Source organism: Ahaetulla prasina, chromosome 1 (assembly GCF_028640845.1).
Source record: "Ahaetulla prasina isolate Xishuangbanna chromosome 1, ASM2864084v1, whole genome shotgun sequence".
NCBI classification, from domain to species: domain Eukaryota; kingdom Metazoa; phylum Chordata; class Lepidosauria; order Squamata; family Colubridae; genus Ahaetulla; species Ahaetulla prasina.
The window spans coordinates 45,397,126-45,422,124 of NC_080539.1; the positions used below are offsets into that span (position 1 = coordinate 45,397,126).

Genomic DNA, 24,999 nt, shown 5'->3' on the forward strand with positions numbered 1-24,999 from the left:
AGATTTTCCTTATACTTCAACAAAGGCATATGAGCACAAATACTGTGGAAATATAGCAACAGCAGTTTATTGAACTGGCTCATTGATTAAAAGTTTTACTTCACCCACCTGCCAGGTGAAGAAGGTCCTAAAACCGGCCCCTGTTCACTCTATTTCTGCCACCCACAAGCTCTCCAAAAATGTTCACTAATAAGAGCCCTAATTATCACCTTCTAGGAAAAAATATATTTAACTAGAAATGGTATTAAAAAACATACCCATTTTATTTAACAAGTCCTTGGAACAATAGCCTAATTCCAAATTGAACTGACAAAAGAATTGAGGAGAAAAGATGCACTCTCATACTTGCTCAGATAGCAAATGTTATTCATATCTGTAATAGCTGAAGAAGGCATATGATTAACGCCATAGTGACTAACTGATACATACCTCCATTGCAAAGTGCTCTCTTTCCAAAGACGGAGATATCTCGATTCCTATGAATGGCCTGTATGTTTTTCTTATAAGTTGCAAAGAGGTTTTTTGACAATGGTCAAATGAATCCATCAGCTCAACTTCAATCTTTATAACCTTATATAAAAACTTGGTTGACTAATCTCCAATGTTCTTTGTTCTTAACAGCAGGAGACCAATGACTCAGTATAACTTGTTAGTTTTAATGAAACAATAGCTGGATCATCTCTAATTGTTGACATGTTCTGACATGAGCTTTTCCACCATGACTGTGAACATTTCTGGTGTCACATCTAAAAAAGGTTATGAGAGAAGTGCAAAAAGTGCAAAAGAGAGCAGCCAAAATAATCAGGGGGCTCAATCATTTCTCTATCACAAGTTGAGGTGATGGCCATTAACTTTAAAGGAGAACTTAAAGCTTTGTGTAGAACAAGTCTATCAAAAGCTATTAGTTTTAAGATTCAGTGTTGTCTCCAATTACTACTGCAGGGGTACAACAGGAGGAGATGCCTTTTCCTGCTTACAAACACCTCAGAAGCATCTGACTGGACATGGTAAGAGAGAAAATGCTGGATTAAAATGAACCTTAGATTGATTTTGCAAAGCCATTCTTATGCGAAAACAAACAAGCAAATTAATATTGTCTTCAATAAGGGATGAGCACCAGAAATATACAAGTTGAAAAGACTGCTTGAAATGACTTGCTGCTGATTCTCTAAGTTTTGTCTCATAAAAATATCTTACAATCTGAAGCCAGTTTAACAATGTTCTGTTTCAAAATGTTCCTCTCGTATTCTTCATCTTTTCTAGTTCCAACTATTTTTAATGAACAATGATAACAAGGATTGCATTTTTAAAAAATGTTTTGATAAAAGTCAAGATTATTGATTGTAAATATGAGCTACATTTTTTATTCAAAAGATTTGTATGGATGCTCATCTTAAAAGCATACATCTGTTGTCAAGTCTCAATGGTTGTGTTGACGCATCACAATAAGCCAAAGTGACATTATGATAAAGATATATGAACTTGGCAAATATTTTCCAAAGAATTATGCAAAGCAGAATATAGACATTTTAATAACTAAACAGTAAAATCCAACAAACCTGCTTCTCCCTGTAGCATCTTTTGGCAGCTGGTTCTTCATCCTCCTCCTGAGATATTCCAATGTTTTGGAAGTCCTCCAGTTCCAGGGCTTTGGCCTTGGCACACTCAATGACATGTTTGGGAAAGGCAGCTAATTCTGCTACATGGATACCAAAGCTCTGGTCACAGGCCCCTGAAGAAGAATCATGAGGAAGTCATTTTAATTTGAATGTTAATTTAATAACTTCAGACCACACAAAGAGCAGAATATGCACCCAAAACAAGATATTGGCAAGTATTCAGGTCAATAGCAACAATACATGTAATCCTCTACTTACAAAGTTACCATGTTCTTCTCACTTAGGACTACTGCAGCATCCCCTGGTCACGTGATCATAATTTAGATGCTTGGCAACTAGTTCATATTTATGATGGTTGCAGTGCCCCACAGGCATGTGATCACTTTTTGTGACCTTCTGACAAGAAAAGTCAATAGGGAAACCAGATTCACTTAACAATTATGTCACTAACTTAATAAATGCAGTGATTCACTGAACAATATGGCAAGAAAGGCCATAAAATGGGGGGAAACTCACTTAACTATCTCACTTAGCAACAGAAATGTTGTGCTCAATTGTGGTCGTAAGTCGAGGACTACTTGTAATCAACCCTTTGAAGTTGGATAAGACTACATATTCCCCAGATTTCTTATAGTTGAAAAATGCATCCCCAATTGATAGCAAATAAATTTGAAATTTTTCTATTTTTGTACAATGTATAAAGTGCAATGTAATTTCCATGCCAATCTATTAACCATTTTAATAAATTTCCATATATCATTGTACATTGAAATATCATCTAATGATTTCAAAATGTAGTGACAATAATTATAAATAAATAATAAATGCATATACAATTCTATATATATAGCCAAGATAAATTATATTTTGAGTAGAGGGTTGGATTAAAAGACCTCCAAGATCCCTTCCAACTCTGTTATTCTGTTATAATCCTGCACAAATATAACTTTCAAATTATTATTGACTTGATTGGTTATTCCAATATAAATATTCAAGCTGATATGCATTGTATCCGTTGTTATGAATTTAAGTCCTTCCTTACAAAAAAATTAAATATTAAAATGGGACAAATTGAAAATTGACAATTTAATTTTCTATATGAGATTTTTAACTCTCCTACTATATGTTCTTAATTTTAAGTCCACATTTTAAAAGTGAAAAATGAAACCATTTCTGTATCACTATCCTCTAATAAAGGGGTGTCAAACTGGCGGCCTGTGGTCTGGATGCATCACGCACAGGCCACGTCCACCCCAGCTCTACAAAGGCAAAAAAGTCACGCTATTATTATTATTATTATTATTATTATTATTTATTTGATTTTTATACCGCCCTTCTCCCGAAGGACTCAGGGCGGTGTACAGGCAAAGTAAAAACAGGCAATACAACATACAATTTAAAATGCAAATTAAAAAACTTATTTTATAATTGGCCTAAAAATTTAAAATATATAATAGATTAAAACCCCATTTAAAATTATTAATAGAAAATTTAAAATCAATAAAATTTAAGCCAGCCCCGCGCGAATGAAAAGATGTGTCTTCAGTTCGCGACGGAAGGTCCGAAGGTCAGGTATTTGGCGTAAACCCTGGGGAAGCTCGTTCCAGAGTGTGGGAGCCCCCACAGAGAAGGCCCTTCCCCTGGGGGCCGCCAGCCGACATTGCTTGGCGGACGGCACCCTGAGAAGTCCCTCTCTGTGGGAGCGTACGGGTCGGTGGGAGGCATGCGGTAACAGCAGGCGGTCCCGTAAGTACCCAGGCCCTAAGCCATGGAGCGCTTTAAAGGTCATAACCAAAACCTTAAAGTGCACTCGAAAGGCCACAGGTAGCCAGTGCAGTCTGCACAGGAGCGGTGTTACGTGGGAGCTACGTGTAGCTCCCTCTATCACCCGCGCAGCTGCATTCTGGACTAACTGAAGCCTCCGAGTGCACCTCAAGGGGAGCCCCATGTAGAGAGCATTACAATAATCCAAGCGAGAGGTAACGAGCGCATGAGTGACTGTGCACAAGGCATCCCGATCAAGGAAGGGGCGCAACTGCCGAACCAGGCGAACCTGGTGGAAGGCCCTCCTGGAGACGGCCGTCAAATGATCTTCAAACGACAGCCGTTCATCCAGGAGGACACCTAAGTTGCGCACCCTATCCTTTGGGGCCAGTAACTCGCCTCCAACAGTCAGCCACTATGTCATGGTAGGTCACGTGATACAATCAAGTTTGACATCCGTGCTCTAATACCTCATTCTCCATTTTTAATAACTGTTTACTTAAATCATCTCATCAACTACCGTGTTTCCCCAAAAATAAGACCCTGTCTTATATGTTTTTGAACCCCAAAATAAGCACTTGGCCTTATTTTCGAGGAGGTCTTATTATTTTGGGTCACATCTGATTTCCAGCTCTGTCTCCCTAACCCTAACCAGAGGAAATGGCGGGGATCGACTGTGCAAACGGTTAAATATTTTTGGGGAGGGCTTATTTTCACGGAGGGCTTATTTTCAGGGGAGGGCTTATTATCCGGGGAGGTCTTATTTTTGGGAAAACACAGTATTCTTTATCTGAATCTGCTGAAATCAGTCCCAATCAACAATTCAGCTGGCATTTCTCATAAATATATTATTAAGATAAATCAGATCCTAAGAGCTATATTTTCATAAAATCAAAGAAAGTAGAAATATAGGAAAGTATACTTTACAATCTATAAAGAGAAATATCTGAGACAATTTTTCAACTTTGCAAAGAAACAGTCACTCATTCTACAATAAAATAAAGCAGATTTTCTCTGTCCCAGTTGAGTAATGCATTTCACCTTTTTTCACACGGTACAACATTGTCAGTGTTTCCTTTGTGGTTAATGCTGTAACATGCAAGTTATTTACAGTGGGTATTTGATCAGCCAGTGCTGTCAATTCATGAAAATGAGTAGCAAACATAGCAAAAGCTTTCATTTTGCTGGCAATGTATTCAGAAATTGCCCAAGCCAATCCAAATCCATCATATGTTGATGTTCCTCTCCCTAACTCATCAATGATTATCAAAGAATGCTCGGTTGCAGTCCTAAAAGGAAAAAAAAGATATTAGACTCTACTTTTAAAGTAGAACAACTCAAAACATTTTTTCGTAACACATTTGTGTGCTTTATATCCACTAATATTTGCACTTTTGTTTGTACCTTTTATTTGCACTTTCTTACAAATTTGTGTGTGTGTGTGTGTGCGTGCAAGAAATTTACAGTGCAATTCACATGCCAGTTTGGAAATACACATTTTAAGATTGTGCTAAAATGTGACCTGAAGAATTTCTCTGCATCTCTATATTTCTCTATACACTTGATCTAAACTTACAGATGGGTTTGTACAAGCAGACCTTAGACGGAGATACTCAGGACAAGGGAAATCTGTAAGGAAGTCTTGTTTGGAGAATGCTGCAGCCCTTGTTCAATTCCTACCATTCCCATTCCCATTCCCATCCCCCACCCCCACCATCAGTATTCTACGCTCACTGGGCTGTTTGAACAAGAGGTTTTCAAGATTTTGTGATTCCTCTTGAGATTCCGCCCAATAAAACTTCCTTTTGCACAAGAGCAGTTCTCGTGCAAGCAATCAGTTGTGCAAGCAATTAATTTAACATAGAAAAGAATAAAGCCCTGAGGGTAGATATAGAAAAAAGCCATTGATTTCTTTAGGAGCAAGAGCAGAAGAAAACAGCAACTTTTCATTGAAGCAATGTAGCTAGGAGAAAAAAATGGGGGAATGAAAGATAGCTGTGGCAATAGGTAAGTGAAGGCAGAATAGATCTGACAGTCATCTGTATGTTCTTTAGAAGGGGCAGATCAGTAAGCCTGGAGAAACAGTCCTTTATCTTTCACACTTCTGAACAAATGTTATCAACTGCTCTTACCTAAGGATGGAGGAAGTCTCCAGCATTTCTGCCATGAAGGTAGATACCCCTTTCAGTTGACTATCTCCAGCTCCAACTCGAGCCAGGATGCAATCTACGACAGTCACTTCTGCAGAGTCACACGGCACAAAACATCCAATTTGGGCCATAAGAACAATCACCCCAGTCTGCCGTATATAAGTTGATTTTCCTCCCATGTTTGGCCCTGCAGAGCAAGTATTTCTCAAAAGTTAAATAAAACAAACTTCATATTTGCCATGTTTTTTTTTTACAGTCTTTAACTAGAATGTCTATTCTATATAACCAAATAATTATGGCTAACTCTGGCATCTCCCTTATTTCAGCTTCTGTATAAAAATGTTTTCAATATCTCCTATCATCTGCTTATAGGCAATAGAAAGCCTATGTCTCCACCCACAATCTAGAGCTCCCAGAACACCAGCTGTATGGGCAGCAATAAAGGATGCTGGGAGCTACAGCTCAGGAACATCTGGAGCACCAAGAGTGTTTCGCTCTTGCACAAGGGTCTAACAGACAACTGAATTTTAAAACAGGCAAGGCAACATTTCTGAATAAACAAAGTTTGAATGCCAGGATTCTCCTGGTGACTCACATTCATGACCCAAATGCAGACAGCAGCAAAAGGACTTATTTTCCCAGCAATGAAAGCAACAGAGCCTTTGGGATCGCCCTTCCTCTTATTATAAGCCTCTGCTGCTCACGCCCATTTGCCTCCTCATGGCTCATGACCAACTGATGAATGGAAGGTTAACCAGAGATGAAAGGTCCCTTGCCCATGGCCTAGCTTGGGAGAACCGTGACAAATGGGATTCTGTATTTTTAGTTCTATGGGGGTTTTTTCTTTAAAAAAGGGAAGGATTTTTCTTTTTAAGTATAGGATTTACAGCAAACTCCATGAAACTAATGAGTACTAAAAAAAATTAGCCGTAGGCTAATGTAATCCTCTCTTCCCACCCAGAAAAAAATAAGCTTACATTTAAGAAATGTCAAAATTAGAAATGGTCAGTTTCTTTTAAAAATAAAACAAAATACAAGAGAAATTACTGTAGGTTAGATTGGAAAACCAAAACAGCATCTCAGAAGGCACGGGACCAAATCATTTCTACACTATTGCCAAGAAATCATCATATATTTACCAAGTCTGTAAATACTAGGAAAGTGTAGGTATGTCCAGTTAGGGGGAAAAGAAAAGCTCTCCCCAGCAACCATAAAATCACAGCAAAACTGTTTCACCAAAGGTGTTGTGGGAGAAGAGAGGCTGGGAAATGCCTAGAACTGAGAGTAAGATAACCAAGGATGCATTCTTCAGACTTCCTCGTGTTTATTTATAAGGGAGGGAATTAAAATCTTTGGGGTAGATGAAAGCACCATAAAATTACTTGGGCATTTTGTTGGGACAGCATTCTACGAGAGGAAAAGTCTGGTTTTTTTACACGGAAACAAAAGGAGAGTGGATGTTTCAAATGCACAGGGATACATGAGAATTGAACAGAACATTCAAAGGTCAAACTGGTCATCTGTGCCCTCACTTGCATAGACCTCACCTAAAAACTCTAAAGCATTTTACAGATTAAAGTGCTGCAGATCAATCGTTTTCAAGGTATGAGTCATTCAATTTGAAGAACTGCTACAGAGAACAATAAGTTTAAAAAAACACCCAGATTTACAACTGAGCTGTGGGCGGAGGAGGGAAAGGTTACTTTTATTTGGGACTTCCCGGAAAAGGAAATAAGGAGGAGGAACAAAAAAAAAAACAAGAACAGGGAACAAACTGAAGGTGTGGGTTTGCTCCAGACTTTTTCCACAGAAAGCCCAACCCCCACCCAGGCAGCCACAGCTGTTCCAAGTTTATTGCTTTATTTGCATATCATGAAAATCATCCCCACTAATTTGGAGAGCAGCAGTGCATCAATTCCCGTTTTACAAGTGAAATTTGGGTGCATGAGGCTTACTTGAAAATGCCTCCCTCTAGAGTCTAAAATTGACTGAACACCTAAACACAAAATACTCTTGGAACAACTGTTATGCCATCTTTTTCTGTCTGTTTAAAGGCAAAGCTTCAAGCCTTTTAAAGCATCCACATAAAAAAATTTGCAGTTCAAACAGGGTCAGAGGGGGAAGACCATAAACATGATATAAAAATGAAGTCTCACCAGTTATGATGTGGAACATCTGTTTGTCCTTCTCAAAAGTAACATCATTTGGGATGAAGGCAACATCATCTTGAACTTCAATGCAAGGGTGCCTGGAAGCTTTCAAGATAATTCTTCCTTGCCCTTTTTCTAGAATAACTGGGCGCACATATGGTATTGGTGCTGAATTTGATGCATGAGCAAAACTGACAATGGCATCTAGCTGGGCAATGACATCATTGAGAATTTGAATGGGTTCTTTATACCCTATTGAAAAGAAAGAATGTTCAGATATTTTTCTCACTATGCAGAAATCAAAGAGAATTCCTAATGTTATTTTAGTACCATTCTCTGTAACCAGTTTGGTCAAACTGTGATCAGTTTGACATAGAATTTCACCCAATATATTCTTTTCATTTAGAGTTGGATTTTTATTTCACTGTAATTTTATAACCGGGGTATATAGACTGATCTTTAGCAAATAAAGTTAGTCCTACTTAATAACTTGGATGAGAAATCAACAAAAAAGATCAAGGCTAAACAAAAAAGAAAGAAAAAACCTAGAATATAGCAGGAAGCTGCTTCCACATCATTGTTCCATTTATGAAATCATCAGGAATCAAATTGATTTTTTATAACTAGAGAGGAAAGATCCCTGGGGAATTCCAGTTTGATAGTCTCAGCTTTATATGTTTCAGTTTTAAAATCCCTTCAGATATTAGATTCAAATTCAGTCAAAGTTAAGTTCCAGCAACCAATGGGGCTTAGGCTGCTGAATCCAGCTGACTCAATTAGTCCTTCTTCTCCAACTTAGTGTTATATATACTAATGCCATCAACAGGGATCAAAAGCCCATTAATGCAAGAGATTCTCAGAACAGGATATAAAGAATGCCAACAGACAACCCTGGCACTTACAACTGAGAATGAAAAATGGAAGACAGAAAGTTCACTACACAAAAGGAATCATGAGAAAAGGGTTTGAGTCAAGATGAGATACAACTTCTACATTAGACTCATATCCCTCAGTAAAGTGAGTTCTTGAGTTACTATATTTAGTTTCTATCTATGTTGTTTCAAGAGTCGGAGAAACTTAGCCAAGTTCATGCTGCCTTAAATGAGCCTGAAAACAGCATGTCAGAAGCAGTAAGTTTTGTTGTTATATCTGGTAGGGATTGCCTAAGGGTATGTTTGAATGTAACTATGAGCTTGTTGAGGAATAGCAAATTAAAGGATTAACAAGCCAGCAGAGGGGGAAAGTATGATAGTGGTGGCCCTACACTTTCATTTCCTGAAATATAAGATGTATAAAACAAGTTCTGGACCAGGCCTACAAATAGATTTACAAAAGCTCCAGCCTCCTCATACTATAATTAAAACAAAGCTGGATCTTCTTACTACTTGAAGGAATAATGAAGCTGTTTCCCGTGCCATGTGTATTTTTGAGGACTCAGATCATCTTCCAAGTAAGGTCTTTATTCGGTCATCACTTCTTATATATAGTTTTATATATAAGAAGTGGTTTACATAGGGTTGTCTTTGGAGAATACTCATGAGCAGCAGCTAGTACAGAATATTTCAGTTCTTTTTCTCAAAGAGGAAGTTGCAGACAACATACTCTCAAGACAACTGCAAGGGCACCATGCTTCTTCCAGTGACATGTCAAGCCTGAATATCTTGAAGGAGTCTCTTCTACCTTCCCTTTCAGATTAAAAACATGCAGCTTGGGCTCTGTGTGAAGACATCAATACAATGGAATGGTCTTCCCAATCAGATTCATCTGACAGTTCTTGTTAAGCAAGAAATGAAGACCTGGTACATTAGGGTCATAAATTAAGACAGTTGTAAAGTGTTTTTAACTTTGTTGCAGCAGTCATTAAGCAAAAACCATGGTTCTAAAGTAACCGCCAGGGTCATTAAGTGAAGCTATTGTTTGTTATATGCTATTTTCGCTGAAAATCAGAAGTAAAGATCAGTTTTCAGGAGAAAAAGTTATACATCATAGTCACGTGATTACAGATCCAGAAACAGCTGTAAATGCAAGTCGGTGATTGAGCACCCAAAATGCAGTTATACGACTGGATATAGGGGAGGGGTTATTGGAACTTTAGTACTGGGTCGTAAATACCTTTTGAGTTGTCTGTCATAACTTCAAACGGTTGCTAAGCAATTGGTTGTTGAGGACTACCTGTATGTATCTATCTGACAAGAATCGACTGACCTGATGACACACAATCAATTTTTGTTTCATTTTACTTTCTTTGCTTTCAAAAATGTTGAGAACTATCTTTTTAGCGTTTGTAAGCACACTTTGAATATTACTGTTTAAGCAGAAAATGAAGGTTGATAGTTATGTAAAAACAAGCATGCCAAATACATATAAACATAATTCACAGAAGACATACTAATGTAGCTTTTTATTATTCATTTTTTGTGTTTTGTATAGTTTTCTTTTTCTGGATAAGAAAAAATATTTGATAAACAGATTTCTATGTGAGCGAAAGTAGATTCTTGCTATACTTAGACTCAATCATATTCAGACAAAAACACAACAAAGGGGATCAATGAACCTTTGGCTTTTCACCTCCCCCAGCCCATATCAAAGTCTGAGATCCACTAGCTTTAACCATTAAAGTCTAGGAATGAAGGCAGTAAAGATACCACTGTAATCATCCACCACATAGGCCTTTTTGTCAGATAACCATAATAGAGAAACGATTATTCAGTTATAAATTATAATTCAGTTATAAGGATAAAATACTTACTATTTAATTACACAAAACAATAACAAAGTAATAACTTTTGCTCTAATTTTTGCAATCAGATATTGAGGAATTCCATGCTGATTAGCAAAACATATCTACAAATCACACAGAGTTATAACCATGGTTACGTACAACACTGACTATTGCTTTGAGGAAGTCAAGGCAAAATGCTTTCTATCATTTAGCCACATTTGGTGTGATATGCTAAATAATAAGTGTGTTCCATCAAATTCAAAATGCAGCAATCTAGGCAAGAAAGGACCAAAAATCCCATCTATAATTTTTATAATTAGGTGCTTTGATTTTAAAGGAACTATCATTTCTTTATTTCCTTTCAATGGGACCTGCTCTGAACATCTGTATTCAGCAAATAAGCAACTTGTTAATGCAGATGGTCCTGGACTTGCAATCAAAACAGCACAGCGATGCATTCATAAAGTGTAATTGCATTCAAAAGCCATGGCAATCCCTGCAGTCCCAGTTATTATCATTAACTGAATCCCACAGTCATTAGGAGACACAACTTCTCGCCGACTTCCCACAACCAAAATCAGTGGTGAAGTTGCAACGTCCTAAGCTGTTTGGCAGGCAAGTAGCTGCTGCCAAGTGGGAGCGGAAGTGAGGGTGCAGGACAGATCGGGGGGGGGAGGATTGGAGAGGATTCATGGTAGTGCAGGAGAGGTGCCATGTGGGTCAGGGAAAGTGTGGGAGAGGTGCCACATGGGTTGGGGAGGATATGCTAGGCTGCACAAGTGGCCAGCAGAAGCACAGAAGAGCTGGGGAGGGTATGCAGGTGGAGACATACCTACAACTTGTGACCTTCCTTCCACTTCTCCACTGACCTTTTGGGGAAGCCAGCAGGGAAGGTTGCAAATAGTAATCAAGTGATTTCAGGATGCTTGGCAAGAGGTCCTAAGTGTGAATGGGCTGCCAAGCAAATAGGTCGCAATAGAATAGAATAGAATAGAATAGAATTTTATTGGCCAAGTGTGATTGGACACACAAGGAATTTGTCTTGGTGCATATGCTCTCAGTGTACATAAAAGAAAAGATACGTTCATCAAGGTACAACATTTACAACACAATTGATGATCAATATATCAATATAAATCATAAGGATTGCCAGCAACAAGTTATAGTCATACAGTCATAAGTGGAAGGAGATTGGTGATGGGAGCTATGAAACGATTAATAGTAGTGCAGATTCTGTAAATAGTCTGACAGTGTTGAGGGAATTATTTGTTTAGCAGAGTGATGGCCTTCGGGAAAAAACTGTTCTTGTGTCTAGTTGTTCTGGTGTGCAGTGCTCTATAGCGTCGTTTTGAGGGTAGGAGTTGAAACAGTTTATGTCCAGGATGCGAGGGATCTGCAAATATCCAGGATGCGAGGGATCTGCAATCACATAACCATGGAGGTGCTGGGATAGCTGTAACTCTGAGGACCAGTTGCAACCACCATTCATTCAGCGCCATCGTAATTTTCAACAGTCACTGAATGAATATTCCTAAATCAAGGACTATCTGTACGTTAATAAATTAGAGACAGTTATTTGAAGGCTTCCAGCATTTAGTGGATAAATTGATAAATGGGTCTCATGGCATCTAATTATGTTTTATTTCATTCTATAGTGAATGAAAGATTCAGCAAGCAAAGAGGCTAAAGACTATGTAAATGAACCTTAAATTTTTTTTAAAGAAAGAAAAATCCCTAGAAGTTTATCCTATCCCCACAAACCTATTCTGATATATATTCAATGTCTAGAATCAAAAATTACTATTTAGACCAATGAATGCAAAGTATTGCCTATTGCTTGGAACATTATGTACCAAATGTTTAGGCAGCCACTAGTCATGAACTCTCATGCAATCTGGAACAGCTTATCCAACAGAAAGCTACAAGTTAGTCCATTTGCCTGTATCATAATCTTACCCATGTTTATGTTATCTATTCATCACTTCCCTACCTCCTAGGGGAAAGCTTTTTCTGCTCTACCTGCAAGAAGTGATAAAAAAGGGTACTTTGGTTTATCATTTTTTTATACCAGGGGTCTCCAACCTTAGCAACTTTAAGACTTGTGGACTTCAACTCCCAGAATCCCTCAGCCAGCAAAGCTGGCTGAGGAATTCTGGGAGTTGAAGTCCACAAGTCTTAAAGTTGTCAAGGTTGGAGACCCCTGGTTTTATACCATGGCAAAGGTATACATAGCCAAGAATATTTGCCAAAATTCATCTGTGTAAATGACAAGCATGTTGCAAATTTGTTTTTAAAATGGCAAAATTAGTATTTAAAACTCACAAACTGTTAATTCCTGTTAAAGCTAAAATCCCATTTTGCCTAAGTTGTGACTGTAAAAGAGACAGAAATACAGAGTTCCTGCATTCCCTTTCTTGGAACAAAATAATCTACTATGCTATGCTATACAAATATACAATACACACTAAAGTAGATATATATACTATACTAAACAAGGTCAACTACTTCAATTTCCATGACAAAATGGAACATCACTGAAACTGACAGCAGACATTTTCCTGGGATTCCAGAAAGCCCTTAAAATCTGGCTCTGCTTCATATTTGTCAAGACCCTTTTCGGTTTTTATTGTTGCAGTTGTTTTTAGACCAGGCTGTCTTCTATTACTTTATGTTTTTAACCCTTTTAATTATGTATTAGATTTTGGTAAGCCAACCAGTCTAGTGGAGTAAGCACCCATAACGAATTAAAATCTATCTATCTATCTATCTATCTATCTATCTATCTATCTATCTATCTATCTATCTATCTATCTTCCATTCATCCATCCATCCATCCATCCATCCATTTTGGTTTAAAGGGAGAGTGGATACAATTTGATGGGAGTGAAGACTAAGTAAGAATGACAATATGTTTTAGCAGAAATTAGTTGTGTGAAGTTTCTATCTATATGCTTTCTGTTTATTCAACACCATTTTTTGCCTTTAGAATTGGTATTATTGTTTATTATACCAAATGATGAACTAAATGAAATTCTGATTGAGAACGGATATTAACATATTGACAATTCCTCATGATAGAATTTAGAAAAATTCTAAATTCAATGCAATTTCAAAAGCAAGCATGTAGTCTTACCTGATGCAACATTGATTATTTCTTTAACTACAGCATCTTGCATTTCTTCATATTCTTTTCTGTTCTTCATATAGTCTTCATTAATATCTTTCAATGCACTGGACATAAATAAAAAAGCCAGAAATGTTTGCAACATTTCACATTGTAATATTCCACTGTTTTCCCAGGAACGCAATCATTTTCCAAGTAGCATATTTTGGTAGTATTCAGCAAGTTCGCACCAGCTTGGGCAAACCAGTAGAGGAAATTTGGCCTGGGTCGCCGAACTGGTAGCGAAATCTGGCTGCCACCCCCCACACCCCGGTCGCTTACCCGCTTGACACCTGCCCGCTCACCCCACCCATCCCAGCCTTATATGTTGCCTTTGCTTCGCCATGTGGCCCAGCTACTCCCTGGCTCCGGCCTTGGCCCAAAGCTACCACCCGCCTCGACCAGGTCAGGGAAAGCCATTCCCCAGCTCTGGCCTTGCCCTGGAGCCACTGCCTGCTTGCCATCCACCTCAACCAGATCAGGGAATGCACCATTTCCTGGCTCTGGCCTTGCCCAAGAGCGTCTACATGTTCTCCTTTAAGTGTGACGCGTTGCCCCGTTTCTCCTCCTTTAGAGGCCCCAGCCCTTAATCTCCCCGCTTCCTCCCCCACAACCATCCTTTCATCATCCCACAGCTGTGACCTTACCTTCCTCCTGTGGCTGGCTGCCAGGGAAGGCAAGTTAGGGCTGAACCTTTGCCGCTAGGCTCCCCACCAGCCCGCATCTCACTCCCCCCACTTGTCGTGAGATGCTTGCAGCCACCTCTTTTTTTCAGTGCGGTTGGAGGTGGTGACTGCAGGCTTCTTGCAGTCGTAAAATTACTGGCTTCCGGCTCCGCTACTCAAACGCACCTCCACTGCCCTGTTCTATGCACCAGCCGCCCAGGTACACCCCATTGCCTGCTGCCACTGCGCTGGAGGGAATTGCCCGGCTAAGTCCCTCTGGCGCAGCAGGCAACGGGATGCGCATGCACAGCCAGCATGAAGAATGGGTTGGCGATGGCAGCGGCTTTTTCGGTGTGTTCAAGACCTCCAGTAGTTTTTGGCACCCTCTGCTGCTGGAAAGCTTCTTGCAGTCACGCCGAAAAAGAGAGCTTGCCTTCCCCTCTGCCACCAGCTGCCGTGGGAGGAAGGTAAGTCCAAAGAAAGAGGTGGTCATGGGGGAGCAAGCGGGGTATCTCGCAACAAGGAGGGAGAGATGTAGGCAGGCGGAAGCCCAGCAGTGACAGCTCAGCCCTGGCTTGCCTTTCAATCTGCCACCAGCTGTCACGGGAGGAAGGTAAGCCCGAAGAAAGAGGTGGTTGTGGGGGAGGAAGCAGGGCTAGGGCCAGGGCCTCTGAAGGAGGGGAAACAGAGCAACGTGTGCAACTTGCAAAGGGAGAGCAGGTGGCATGCAGGATTGGGCCAGGCCTTTGACAAATTAGGCCAGGCCTGGGCAGAAAATAGGTAGAAAGAATAGGAATTTCCTATTGTGTTCTGTGGCCGTAGCTTGGCAGGAGAGGAGGTCATGGGACTGAGTGGGCGTGTTACATCAAGTTGGACACACCCACTCAGTCACATTCCCCCGCCAAGCCACGCCCACAGAACCAGTATGAAAAAAATTTGAATCTCACCACTGCTGTTCAGGGCTAAAACCAGGAATAGAACTGACTTGTGATGTTGACATTACCTGTTAGAGAACTTCACCCCATTTTTCTGGGTTTCCAAGATCTTATATTTCGCATTATTCCGCAGAACCTTCTCTTCTCTGTAGGTAATTCTGAAAAAATGTCCAAACTGTGCATTGCATTCTAATTTGATACTCTTGCCAGGTTCCAAACCTTTTTTTTTCATTTGGGAAGGAAAGAGGAAATAGCATTGATGACTGATTATGGCACCATAAAAGCACACAAATCACACTTCATTATCTTCACTCTGTGATCAAATTTTTTCCTTGGTTTTGCTGATTAACATTGTACCAGGTTCCTTACTGAAAAGCTAACTGACTAATCATAGGACTTGGAGAAAGTCATATCATTCAGCTGGCCAGATAAAAGCAGCCGAGAAATTTTCATTAATGGATCTCGCAACAATAGAGGTATATCTAATTTATAACATCATCACAGTACCTAAAACAGTGGGTAAAAGAACCAGGCTCTTATTAAATATTTTGGTTCAGAAAGCTCCGTAAGCCATAGTCTACAATCAAGAAGTATGAGATTTTCAGTTTTAAAAATGCCCACCTCAATCTATAGTGCAACTTGGTAAAGACAAGGTAAAGTTAAGGTAAAAATAAAGTTAACCCAGAATTGAGTTATATAATGACTATAATGATAATTGGGGGTGGGGAAGTACAGAAGTAATTTGTCACTGGCTTCTTGTGGGATGTTTTTCAACTTCCCATAGAAGTAACAATTTAGGGCCAATTTTCTTTAGTTTCAAATTCAGACAAGTAGATGCTGCCATTTGCTGAGACAAATAAAATGTAGGTGTTTAAATAAGACCATGTATTGAATTTCTTTGGACAGCATTATCAAATAAAATTATATAATTAATCTGTCAACAGGATAATCTTACCTTCATTTCAAAATTACAAACATTCTAGGATTAGTAATAGCTGTTTTCTACAGCCTATTTATTCTTTATATAATAATTCCCATTATGGCATATCAATTTAGCAGTCAAAGTTGCATTAGGTGGATCTCCTCAATGTACTGACATATATAGAAAGCCGAAGGAGAGATGCAGTTCAGAAGTATGGTGCCTCTGACTCCACAGCTTTTGCAGTTTTTAACATTTTCAGTAGAAGTGAAATGACAAGCAACTAATGTGGGGTGGGGCAGAGCTACAACATCATTGACTGGGCATCCTTGAATACTGAAATAATTTTCCAGAATTTTTCCTTCAGAGTGTCTTTTCCACATCAAGGACCCCTGAAGATACATAAAAGTGGTATGTATTCATTGAAGACCCTGAATGCGTACAGTGAATAAAAGCAGGGTACTAGCAGAACCGAGAAAGTTCAAAGTAAATATCAGTAGTAGTGGGAAAGCTTATCTGACTTTCTTATTGAAGAAACCCTAATAAGTTTCCAAGAAGGGATTAAAAGAGCAATATGCTGCCACTTTACCTAACCTGGTGCCTCCAGATGTTCTGGGTTACAACTCCCAGAAATCCCCAGGCTGGAGAAGGCTGACATGTGGCACTGCATTTTAGGCTGTGAACCTGTCTTAAGCAAGTCAATATTGATGGTGACTTGAAAGGAGAAAGAAAAAACTCAACAAACTTAAAAATACTTCTTGGTAAAATAATTTTCACCCTCCAACATACTTAATTCCTTGGCTGCAATTTTCAGGACACCCTGCATTTTTTCTTCCAGTTTATCCATACTTTTTCTCAATTCAGCAAGATTGGGGTCAATGGAAGGTTTGACAAGGTATTCATGACTTTCCACCTAGGAAACAAATTTCACAAAATTTGCACTCTTATTACAAACTTAGTTTACAAATAAGGTGTAGTAACTAAAACTTTCATTAATCAAAAGAATTTGGAAAAATAATCACAAAAATCATTTAATTTTGCAGCCAAAGGGCTAATCAGACCTTTCAGCAAAAATAATGATTTGTTCAAGTGTACCACTATAAAGCATGTGCTGGAATCTCCCTTTGTAAACTCTTTATTTCTAGAAAATCAACACAGCAGCAGGTGAGGGCATTATTGTGCTACAATCTGCCTTATTTCATCCAGGAAAGAACACCATTATAACTCAAGGAAACCTGTTCAACTTTCCTTCTTCTAAAGAGATTCTGTTGTTAACATTCCAAAGGTACTATATTAATATCCCATTTTCCTTCTTTAATAGAGGACTAAATACTTAAAAAAAGATAAACAAAAAACAAGGGTTTGGAATGGAAAGCAACATTTGGATCCTCTTCTTATTACATGGAACAAGGCAAGGATTCTGCACAATAAAAGCTCTATCTGGAAACACCAATCATCCAGAAATCTGCTTCACAGGAAAAAACCATTATTTCTTCCATGCATAAATCAAAACAACAAACTGAAATTGCATAGTTCAAAAGAAATTTAGAATGCAATGTATTACAATTATAGTGGAGTTCTTCAACGCCTGAGGAATTCCTCTCCCTGCACACAAATGGAGTAAATCTAAATCAAATCTTAAATCTTTCAATCACAATGCTGTATCAGCAATTGAATATATCTGTCCTCAATAGAAATTCAAATTTTATTTATAAGTCATTGTTCTTATCATAGCAACAACACTAATGCTTCAAGTCTGAGAGAGTCCTGTGATAAATACTCTTGTATAAACTCCATTATTTAGAATAGAATAGAATAGAATAGAATAGAATTGTTTATTGGCCAAGTGTGATTGGACACACAAGGAATTTGTCTTGGTGCATATGCTCTCAGTGTACATAAAAGAAAAGATACCTTCATCAAGGTACAACATTTACAACACAAATGATGGTCAATATATCAATATAAATCATAAGGATTACCAGCAACAAAGTTACAGTCATACAGTCATAAGTGGAAAGAGATTGGTGATGGAAACGATGAGAAGATTAATAGTAGTGCAGATTTAGTAAATAGTTTGCTAATATTTGCTAATATACCCCTGTAATGGGCACCATCTAAGAATGCATCCACAATTATCTATAGACCAATCTTCTCTACCTTTTAAAAAACAAAGTGGCCTGAGCAAGAACTCCTATACCTTGAGATCAAATAATGAGAGGGAGGGAAGGGAAGGGGGGGGTTACTCAAGGTTTTTTTGTTTGTTTGTTTTTTTGCTTTTTAATTTCCCTAGGAACAGCAGTTAGCTCTGTGGGAAAAAAGGAAGAAAAGAACCCACATCCAATCTAAGTTGTGGGGTTGAAGATATTCTGGATGCAGAACATCTAGATAATAATTGCAATAACAAAGGGAAGAAGTAAAGTAGAAAGGAGGGTGAGGGAAAAGTGGATGTGTGAGGCTGACATTCTGAGGGTAACTGACCTAGAAGTGGCTATTTGTAATCCATGTCTGAAAAATTGACAAAGGAGATGATCAGAGCAAAGACTATATTCTAGCATATCAAATACTTTTACATAAAAATACAGTTACATAAGTAGTGAATGAAACCATTGCTGGGGTCGAAAAAAAAGGAGGGAAAGCTATAAAAACCATGATTTATGGGTTTCCTAACAATGTCATTTTTTTTTCTTCCTGTAGTGAGAGTAAGAGAAATCTTATTTAATTTGCCCCTTTAGAACAACACGTTTTTATTCCTATACCAAAATGGAGGATTTATCATTTATCTCCTTCCTGCCAGTTTAATTTTTAGTATCCACTAACCCAGTGATGGCTAATCTTTTTGCTACTGTGTGCCAGAAGGGGGAGTGGGGGGTTGCGCGCATGCCCACACCCATAATTGTATGTGCCCCGCCCCTGCACATGCAAACACCACCCCCCGCTCCTGGCACGCGATGGCCCGGTAGGCCCGTTTTTCTTCTAGTCCGGAAGTGGGCAAATGAGCCGTTTCTGGCATCCGGAGGACCTCCAGAGGGTTGGGTGGGGAAGGCTGTTTTCGCCCTCCCCAGACTCCTAGAGAGGCCCTGGAGGCTGGGAACAGCAAAAGACGGACCTTACGGTCCCACCAGAAGTTGGCAAACAGGCCATTTTCAGCCTCTGGAGGACCTCCGGGCGGTGTGTGGGGAAGGCTGTTTTTGCCCCTCCCCCAGACTCCTAGAAAGGCCCTGAAGCCAAAGAAAAACAGGCCTTCCCCACCACCACCCTCAAAGGCCCTCCGGAGGCAGGAAACAGCCTGTTTCCCTACTTCTGGTGGGCACAAAAAGCTCGCAAATCAGCTGGCCGGTGCGCCCATTTGCGCCAGAGCTGAGCCTGCATGCCCACTGATATGGCTATGCGTGGCACGTGTAGCATGCGTACCATAGGTTCGCCATTATGGCACTAACCCCTTGTAAGTACAACCAAAGATCTATTATATGAGGAAAAGCTTAAAACAGCAGTGTCAATTAGCCAAAGCTCAAGAAGCCCAATATTATTACAGGTAGTCCTTGACTTATGACCACAATTGACACAAAATTTTCATTGCTATGCAAGGCAGTTAAGTGAGTTTTGCCCCATTTCATGATTTTTCTTGCCACAGTTGTTAAGTTAGTAACACAGTTGTTAAGTTAGTTGTTAAATGAATCTGGCTTCCCCATTGACTTTGCTTGTCAGAAGTTTGCAAAAGTTGAACACTTGACCTTGGGACATTGCAACTATCACAAATGCATCCTAGCTGCCCTGTAACTCTCATTAAGTGCAAGTAACGGTTGTAAGTCATTTTTTCCAGCACTTTGGTAACTTCAAACAGTTGTGAAACAAATGGTCCTTGAGTTTAGAACTACCTGTAATGCAAATTTCTTCCCTTGACAACAGAAGTGGGTGGATCAGCCAGACAGGCTTCAAATCCACCATGGGGAAAGAGATGTGATGCATCACAGAGAAAAACACAGCAGTTAAAGGAGCAACACTCAAGTCTTAAAAAGCATAATCTTGATGGTTTACCAGTTGGAAATAAGAGGAGAGAAAAATGACTAAGACTTAAATTCTGTAAGAAAATCTTATGGAGGAAAAGAAGAATTGTCTAGAAGAAGAATAGGCAGAAAATGGGACCATGAATTGTCCAACTCTGATTTATGGAATTCACTGTCACAAAATAGTTCCACAGTTTGAAATATCTGATGGTCTCTCCTAGCCCTTTAATGAAAAAATAATAGCATTTTCTGTACTTGAATTATTTTAAAATTGTTTTTATGGCTGGACTGTATACTACCTAGAGTCACTTTTCTTAAGATGGGTAGACATATAAATATGATTATATAAATCAAAATGCACTAATGATTACTATCTTTTCTTTTATGTACACTGAGAGCATATGCACCAAGACAAATTCCTTGTGTGTCCAATCACACTTGGCCAATAAAAAAATGCTATTCTATTCTGTTCTGTTCTGTTCTATTCTATTTCTATTCTAATAAAGATGACTCTAAAAGAAACAGAGACATCCAGACCATGTCAATCCTGGACCACGAATTATGTGGATTGAAGAAGTATGTATATTGGTTCTGCCGTGGGTTGATTTCTCTCCAAACGTCTTTTAAACTTAGCTCTCCGGTCATTTCAAAGAAAGTCTTTGGTAGTGTTCCCCTTTCATAATTTTTTTACTTCCTATTTTGTAGTCTTTTTTTGGGTCAACCACTGCATTGAAATCCCCTAGTAAATATATATTATCCATTTCCAATTCTACAATTTGCTTGTGTAATTCACTGTAATATTCCTTCTATTTAATGTTCGGTGCATATATGATTGCAATTAATATTCTAAATTAATATTCTTTAATATGAAATCATTATTGATATTTCAATCAGTAACATTCTTTCCTCTTTGTCCACATGTATTTGTTTGGGTTTTAACCAGTCTTTTATATAAACTGCAATTCCCCTTTTTTTTTGTTTTAGCTGATGTCGAAAATAGTTTACTTAATTTGGGGGATTCCAGAAGGTTACCTTCCCCTTTTTCATGTGAACTTCCTGTAAACATATAATGTCCATATTATGTTTTTGCAATTTAGCAATTACTTGTCTTCTTTTTATCGGTGAATTTAATCCATTTATGTTGACCAAAAGTAGTTTCACTTCTTCCTCCATTCCGCTACTTATTTGTCGCCATTATTCCTCTCCTTTGTCTCGTTTCCCTTTGTTTTGTTGTCCTCGCTCCATCTCTTTCTTGAACTTCTACATCATTTCTTTCTCTTGTGTCTTGTTCTAGTTCCTTTTCCTCTAGCTGTTGCTCCTCTTGACTTTTGGTTTCCAACTCTTCTCTACTGTCCAATTCTTCCTCTATATATCGCTCATAGAATTCCTGGGCTTTATCTATTGTGTCTATCCTTATTTTCTTATCCTGCCATGTTATTAATATACCTCCGGTATCAGCCAGCAGAACATTATTTTACTTTTTATTAATTGTGTTCCCACAACACTATCTTATGCCTGTCAAACCACCTAGTAGGGCTGTAATATCTATTATCCTTCTCATCTTTTCATCTTTTTTATTTCTTATGACTATAACTTTGTTGTATCTCATGATTTATGTTGATTGCTTTTATCAGTATCCTGTTATGATTTATGTTGATTATTTAGTATTCTACGACTATCACTGAATGTTGTATCTTATGATTTATGATGATTGTATTTTATGATTATGATCATAATTTATCACTTTCTGCTTGTAGGTACGCTAAGAGCTTATGCACCGGAGACAAATTCCTTGTGTATGTCCAATCACACTTGGCCAATAAAGAATTCTATTTTATTCTATGTAGAGTAATGAGACCGCAGAGATGATCTATTCTAAACACCAGCATTGACTGAGAGAAGCACAGAAGATGAGCCAAATCAAGTGAAAAGTTTAAAAGCCTGCTTGTCTGCATTTAGCAGTTTACAAGATAGCCTGATCAGTGTGTTGCAAGATATCTAAACACGGGTCTGTAAATGATCTATAGCTATACCCAAAATACTGAAAAACTAAAATGTTCCACTTATTACTATGGATCTACTGATTGACAATATGTCTCTTTTTATATGGAAAGCTGAACCATTTTATTTATTGAAAGTTGAAAGACAGAAATAGTCTTTCTCTGAAGGTGAAAGCAAAAAATATGTCCTACAGATGGTAATCTGCCTTATTACACAAACCATTAATGTGTAATGGTACAATTGTTCCTGACTTTTAGAAGTTGTTAGTCAAAGCTAAAAAAGCATTTTTTCAAAGACTTCTCAAAAGACTTTATCACTCAGCTGATGCATTGTTTTTATTTTTAATACAGTACAAAACTCTTCTGTTGTTGAGATTTCACAACCAAACAAAGAGTATGGACAGGGGAAATAGATGTACCATAACAGAATAATTGCAGAAGAATTGAGATATTTTCCATAATGAAAAACGAATAGAGAAAAAGGGAAACATCAGAAGTTAAAGGAAATAAGACCAGAGCTTTTAAAAATTAATAGCATACAAAATCTTTGTAGTGAAAATCAGACATAAATGTAGATTAAACCTGATCACTTTCACTACTCAAGAAATTTCCATCAACTTCCATACAGCGAAAATGAAAGTGATTCGCAACTGTTCTCATGTTAGAAATGAAGCAGTAAAAAACCACAAAGAATTCAAATTAAAGTACAGCAAAGGGTTAGAATAAATCAGCATTCAATCAATCAATCAATTAACAATTAAAGATAAAAGTCAAAACGAAAAAAGAAAACTTCAAGAACTGCAGTTAAAAACTGAGATGCATTTCAAAAGAACAAACAGCTGAAAGGAAAAGATGAAGATCCAACTGTCTGGTCGCTCCTACTGAAAATTGCAACCATTGGGATTTCTCTTTCCTGGTAGGTCCATGATCATCTAAGGGTCATTCCTAGTTGCTCCTGTTCAAATCGGGTGACTGCACCACTAAAGCTGGCTCTTTGGCAGCAAAATTATCTGTTTGCCAGCAGAAGGAAAAAAACTGCCCTGCCGCTCAGTGCATCATTTTCAGAGAACTGATTTTTTTTCCTTTGAATTTAAAATTACTAGTAGCACAGTAAAGAACTGGAAAGAGTGTACAGAAGAGCAAATAAGATGGTGAGAGGCTTGGAGGCTAAATCCTATAAACAATGGTTAAAGAAATGAGTATGACTAGCTTAAAGAAGAAAACAGTAAGGGAAGAGCTGAAAGCCATCTTCCAATCCTTGAAGCTGCCTATAAAATATAATTCAAAACAATGATTCTATAGGAGAGCTAGTTTGGTGTAGCGGTTAAGGCATCAAGCTAGTAACTGAGTTCTAGTCCTGCCTTAAGCCAGCTGGATAATCTTGGGCCAGTAGCTCTCTCTCAGCACTAGAAGAAGGCAATGGCAAACCACTTCTTGTCAAGAAAACTATTGAAACTAAGGCAATTGCCAGGAATTTAAAAGAGGACAGGAGGAGGAAAAGTCTTGAAAGGATCAAAAAGAGGGGAGGGCTCTATATAACAAAGAGAATGTACCTTTCACAAGGTAATATGTTGGTGGGTTCTAAAACTTCAATTTATACACAAAGAGTTTCTTCAGCAAAAATTAATAATTTGGTTGCTATGGTGACTTGTAACTTCACCATGCCCTGTGCAAAGAGAAGAATTAAACGATTCATAAAGGTTTTCACATCAAACTGAATGCCATAAAATCTCCAATCACAAGAGTGTAGATTTTTACACTCCAGAAAGTTTACTATCCCAGTAACCACGAGTGAATAGTTCATGAATGTAAAAATACTAACAAAGCCTGGCACAGAATGCTCTATTTATTTATTTAGTTGTATGCCCTGCTCAACCATTTCACATCACTGTGTGTAGGAGTTTCATTTTACAAATCGCAATTTTGTTGTTTGGTTTTAAAGAATAAACAGCTTAACTGGAAGGAATAGAAGGACAAAAGGGAATATTAACTGCAAGACCAAGAACAGAGAGTACTAAGTAATTCAAGAGTTGAGTTCTAATTTATAATAATTTATTTATAATTTTACTGGCATTACACAGCAAAATCTTAATGAATCATTTTTTAAAAGGGCAACAAGTATCCTTTAGATCATTTTTGGAATTTTTAATCCTTTATTGTATATGAGCCTTTATATTTCTGGAATTATGAATAGGAGTTGAAATCCAATACTATTAGAGGCATGAAGTTGGAGAAAGCTAATATAAGTATTCGATGAAAGTGGAGACAAAGAACACTCAATTTTTCTCTGATTTTGTCTTTATCATTTTTTGAGTGGATCTTCCCAGAAAAAAAGGATTGCTTGTTCAAAGAGTTCTGCAAAAATGTTCACTGCTAACACATACACACTCACAAATACATAAACTCTTTCCATAACATGTAACTACTATTAATCTGAATAACAGGAATTGCAATACATTTGATATACATAGGTCTGAGTTACCAATTTGATCCATTTTTCTGAGTGACTATCACTATTCTGCATGAACCTTTTTATTGATACTGATACAATACTGAGTGTACCGTAATTTCTAAATTATAAATCCTAACTTCCAGAGAAGTATGTGATCATGTTTGGGGAAAAATATTCTTGTAGCATATTGACCAAAATGTGCCAGTACTGAGAGTACTGATCTTATTATTAAAAGGCAATGCTGCATGTAGCATTGGTATGACTAAGCCTAGTAATTTTATTATATTACAAAGCATTATGTGAAAACTGTGATTGATCAAAGCCATGATGGGCAGCAGACATTAATTTATGGGCCCACCAGGTGATTAAAATAAAGTATGCTAGACTGTAACATGCAATCCGGGGGGCGGGGGGGAAGCTTTATTATATGATATTAATAGATGAATAGAAATA

The 24,999-nt window shown here is 38.1% G+C and overlaps 1 protein-coding gene across 3 annotated transcripts in view; it reads right to left on the reverse strand.

Annotated features, from left to right (window-relative positions):
• The window catches only part of MSH2 (mutS homolog 2), a 91,031-nt gene that overhangs the window by 13,616 nt on the left and 52,416 nt on the right, over positions 1-24,999 (reverse strand). For all 3 annotated transcript variants that reach the window (XM_058165009.1, XM_058165010.1, XM_058165008.1), the window contains 7 exons: positions 16,877-17,000; positions 15,237-15,387; positions 13,539-13,636; positions 7,690-7,935; positions 5,516-5,720; positions 4,425-4,672; positions 1,560-1,732 (listed from right to left, as the gene is read on the reverse strand). In XM_058165009.1, the coding sequence (XP_058020992.1) occupies positions 1,560-1,732; positions 4,425-4,672; positions 5,516-5,720; positions 7,690-7,935; positions 13,539-13,636; positions 15,237-15,387; positions 16,877-17,000 (1,245 nt within the window). The remainder of the gene's footprint in view (positions 1-1,559; positions 1,733-4,424; positions 4,673-5,515; positions 5,721-7,689; positions 7,936-13,538; positions 13,637-15,236; positions 15,388-16,876; positions 17,001-24,999) is intronic.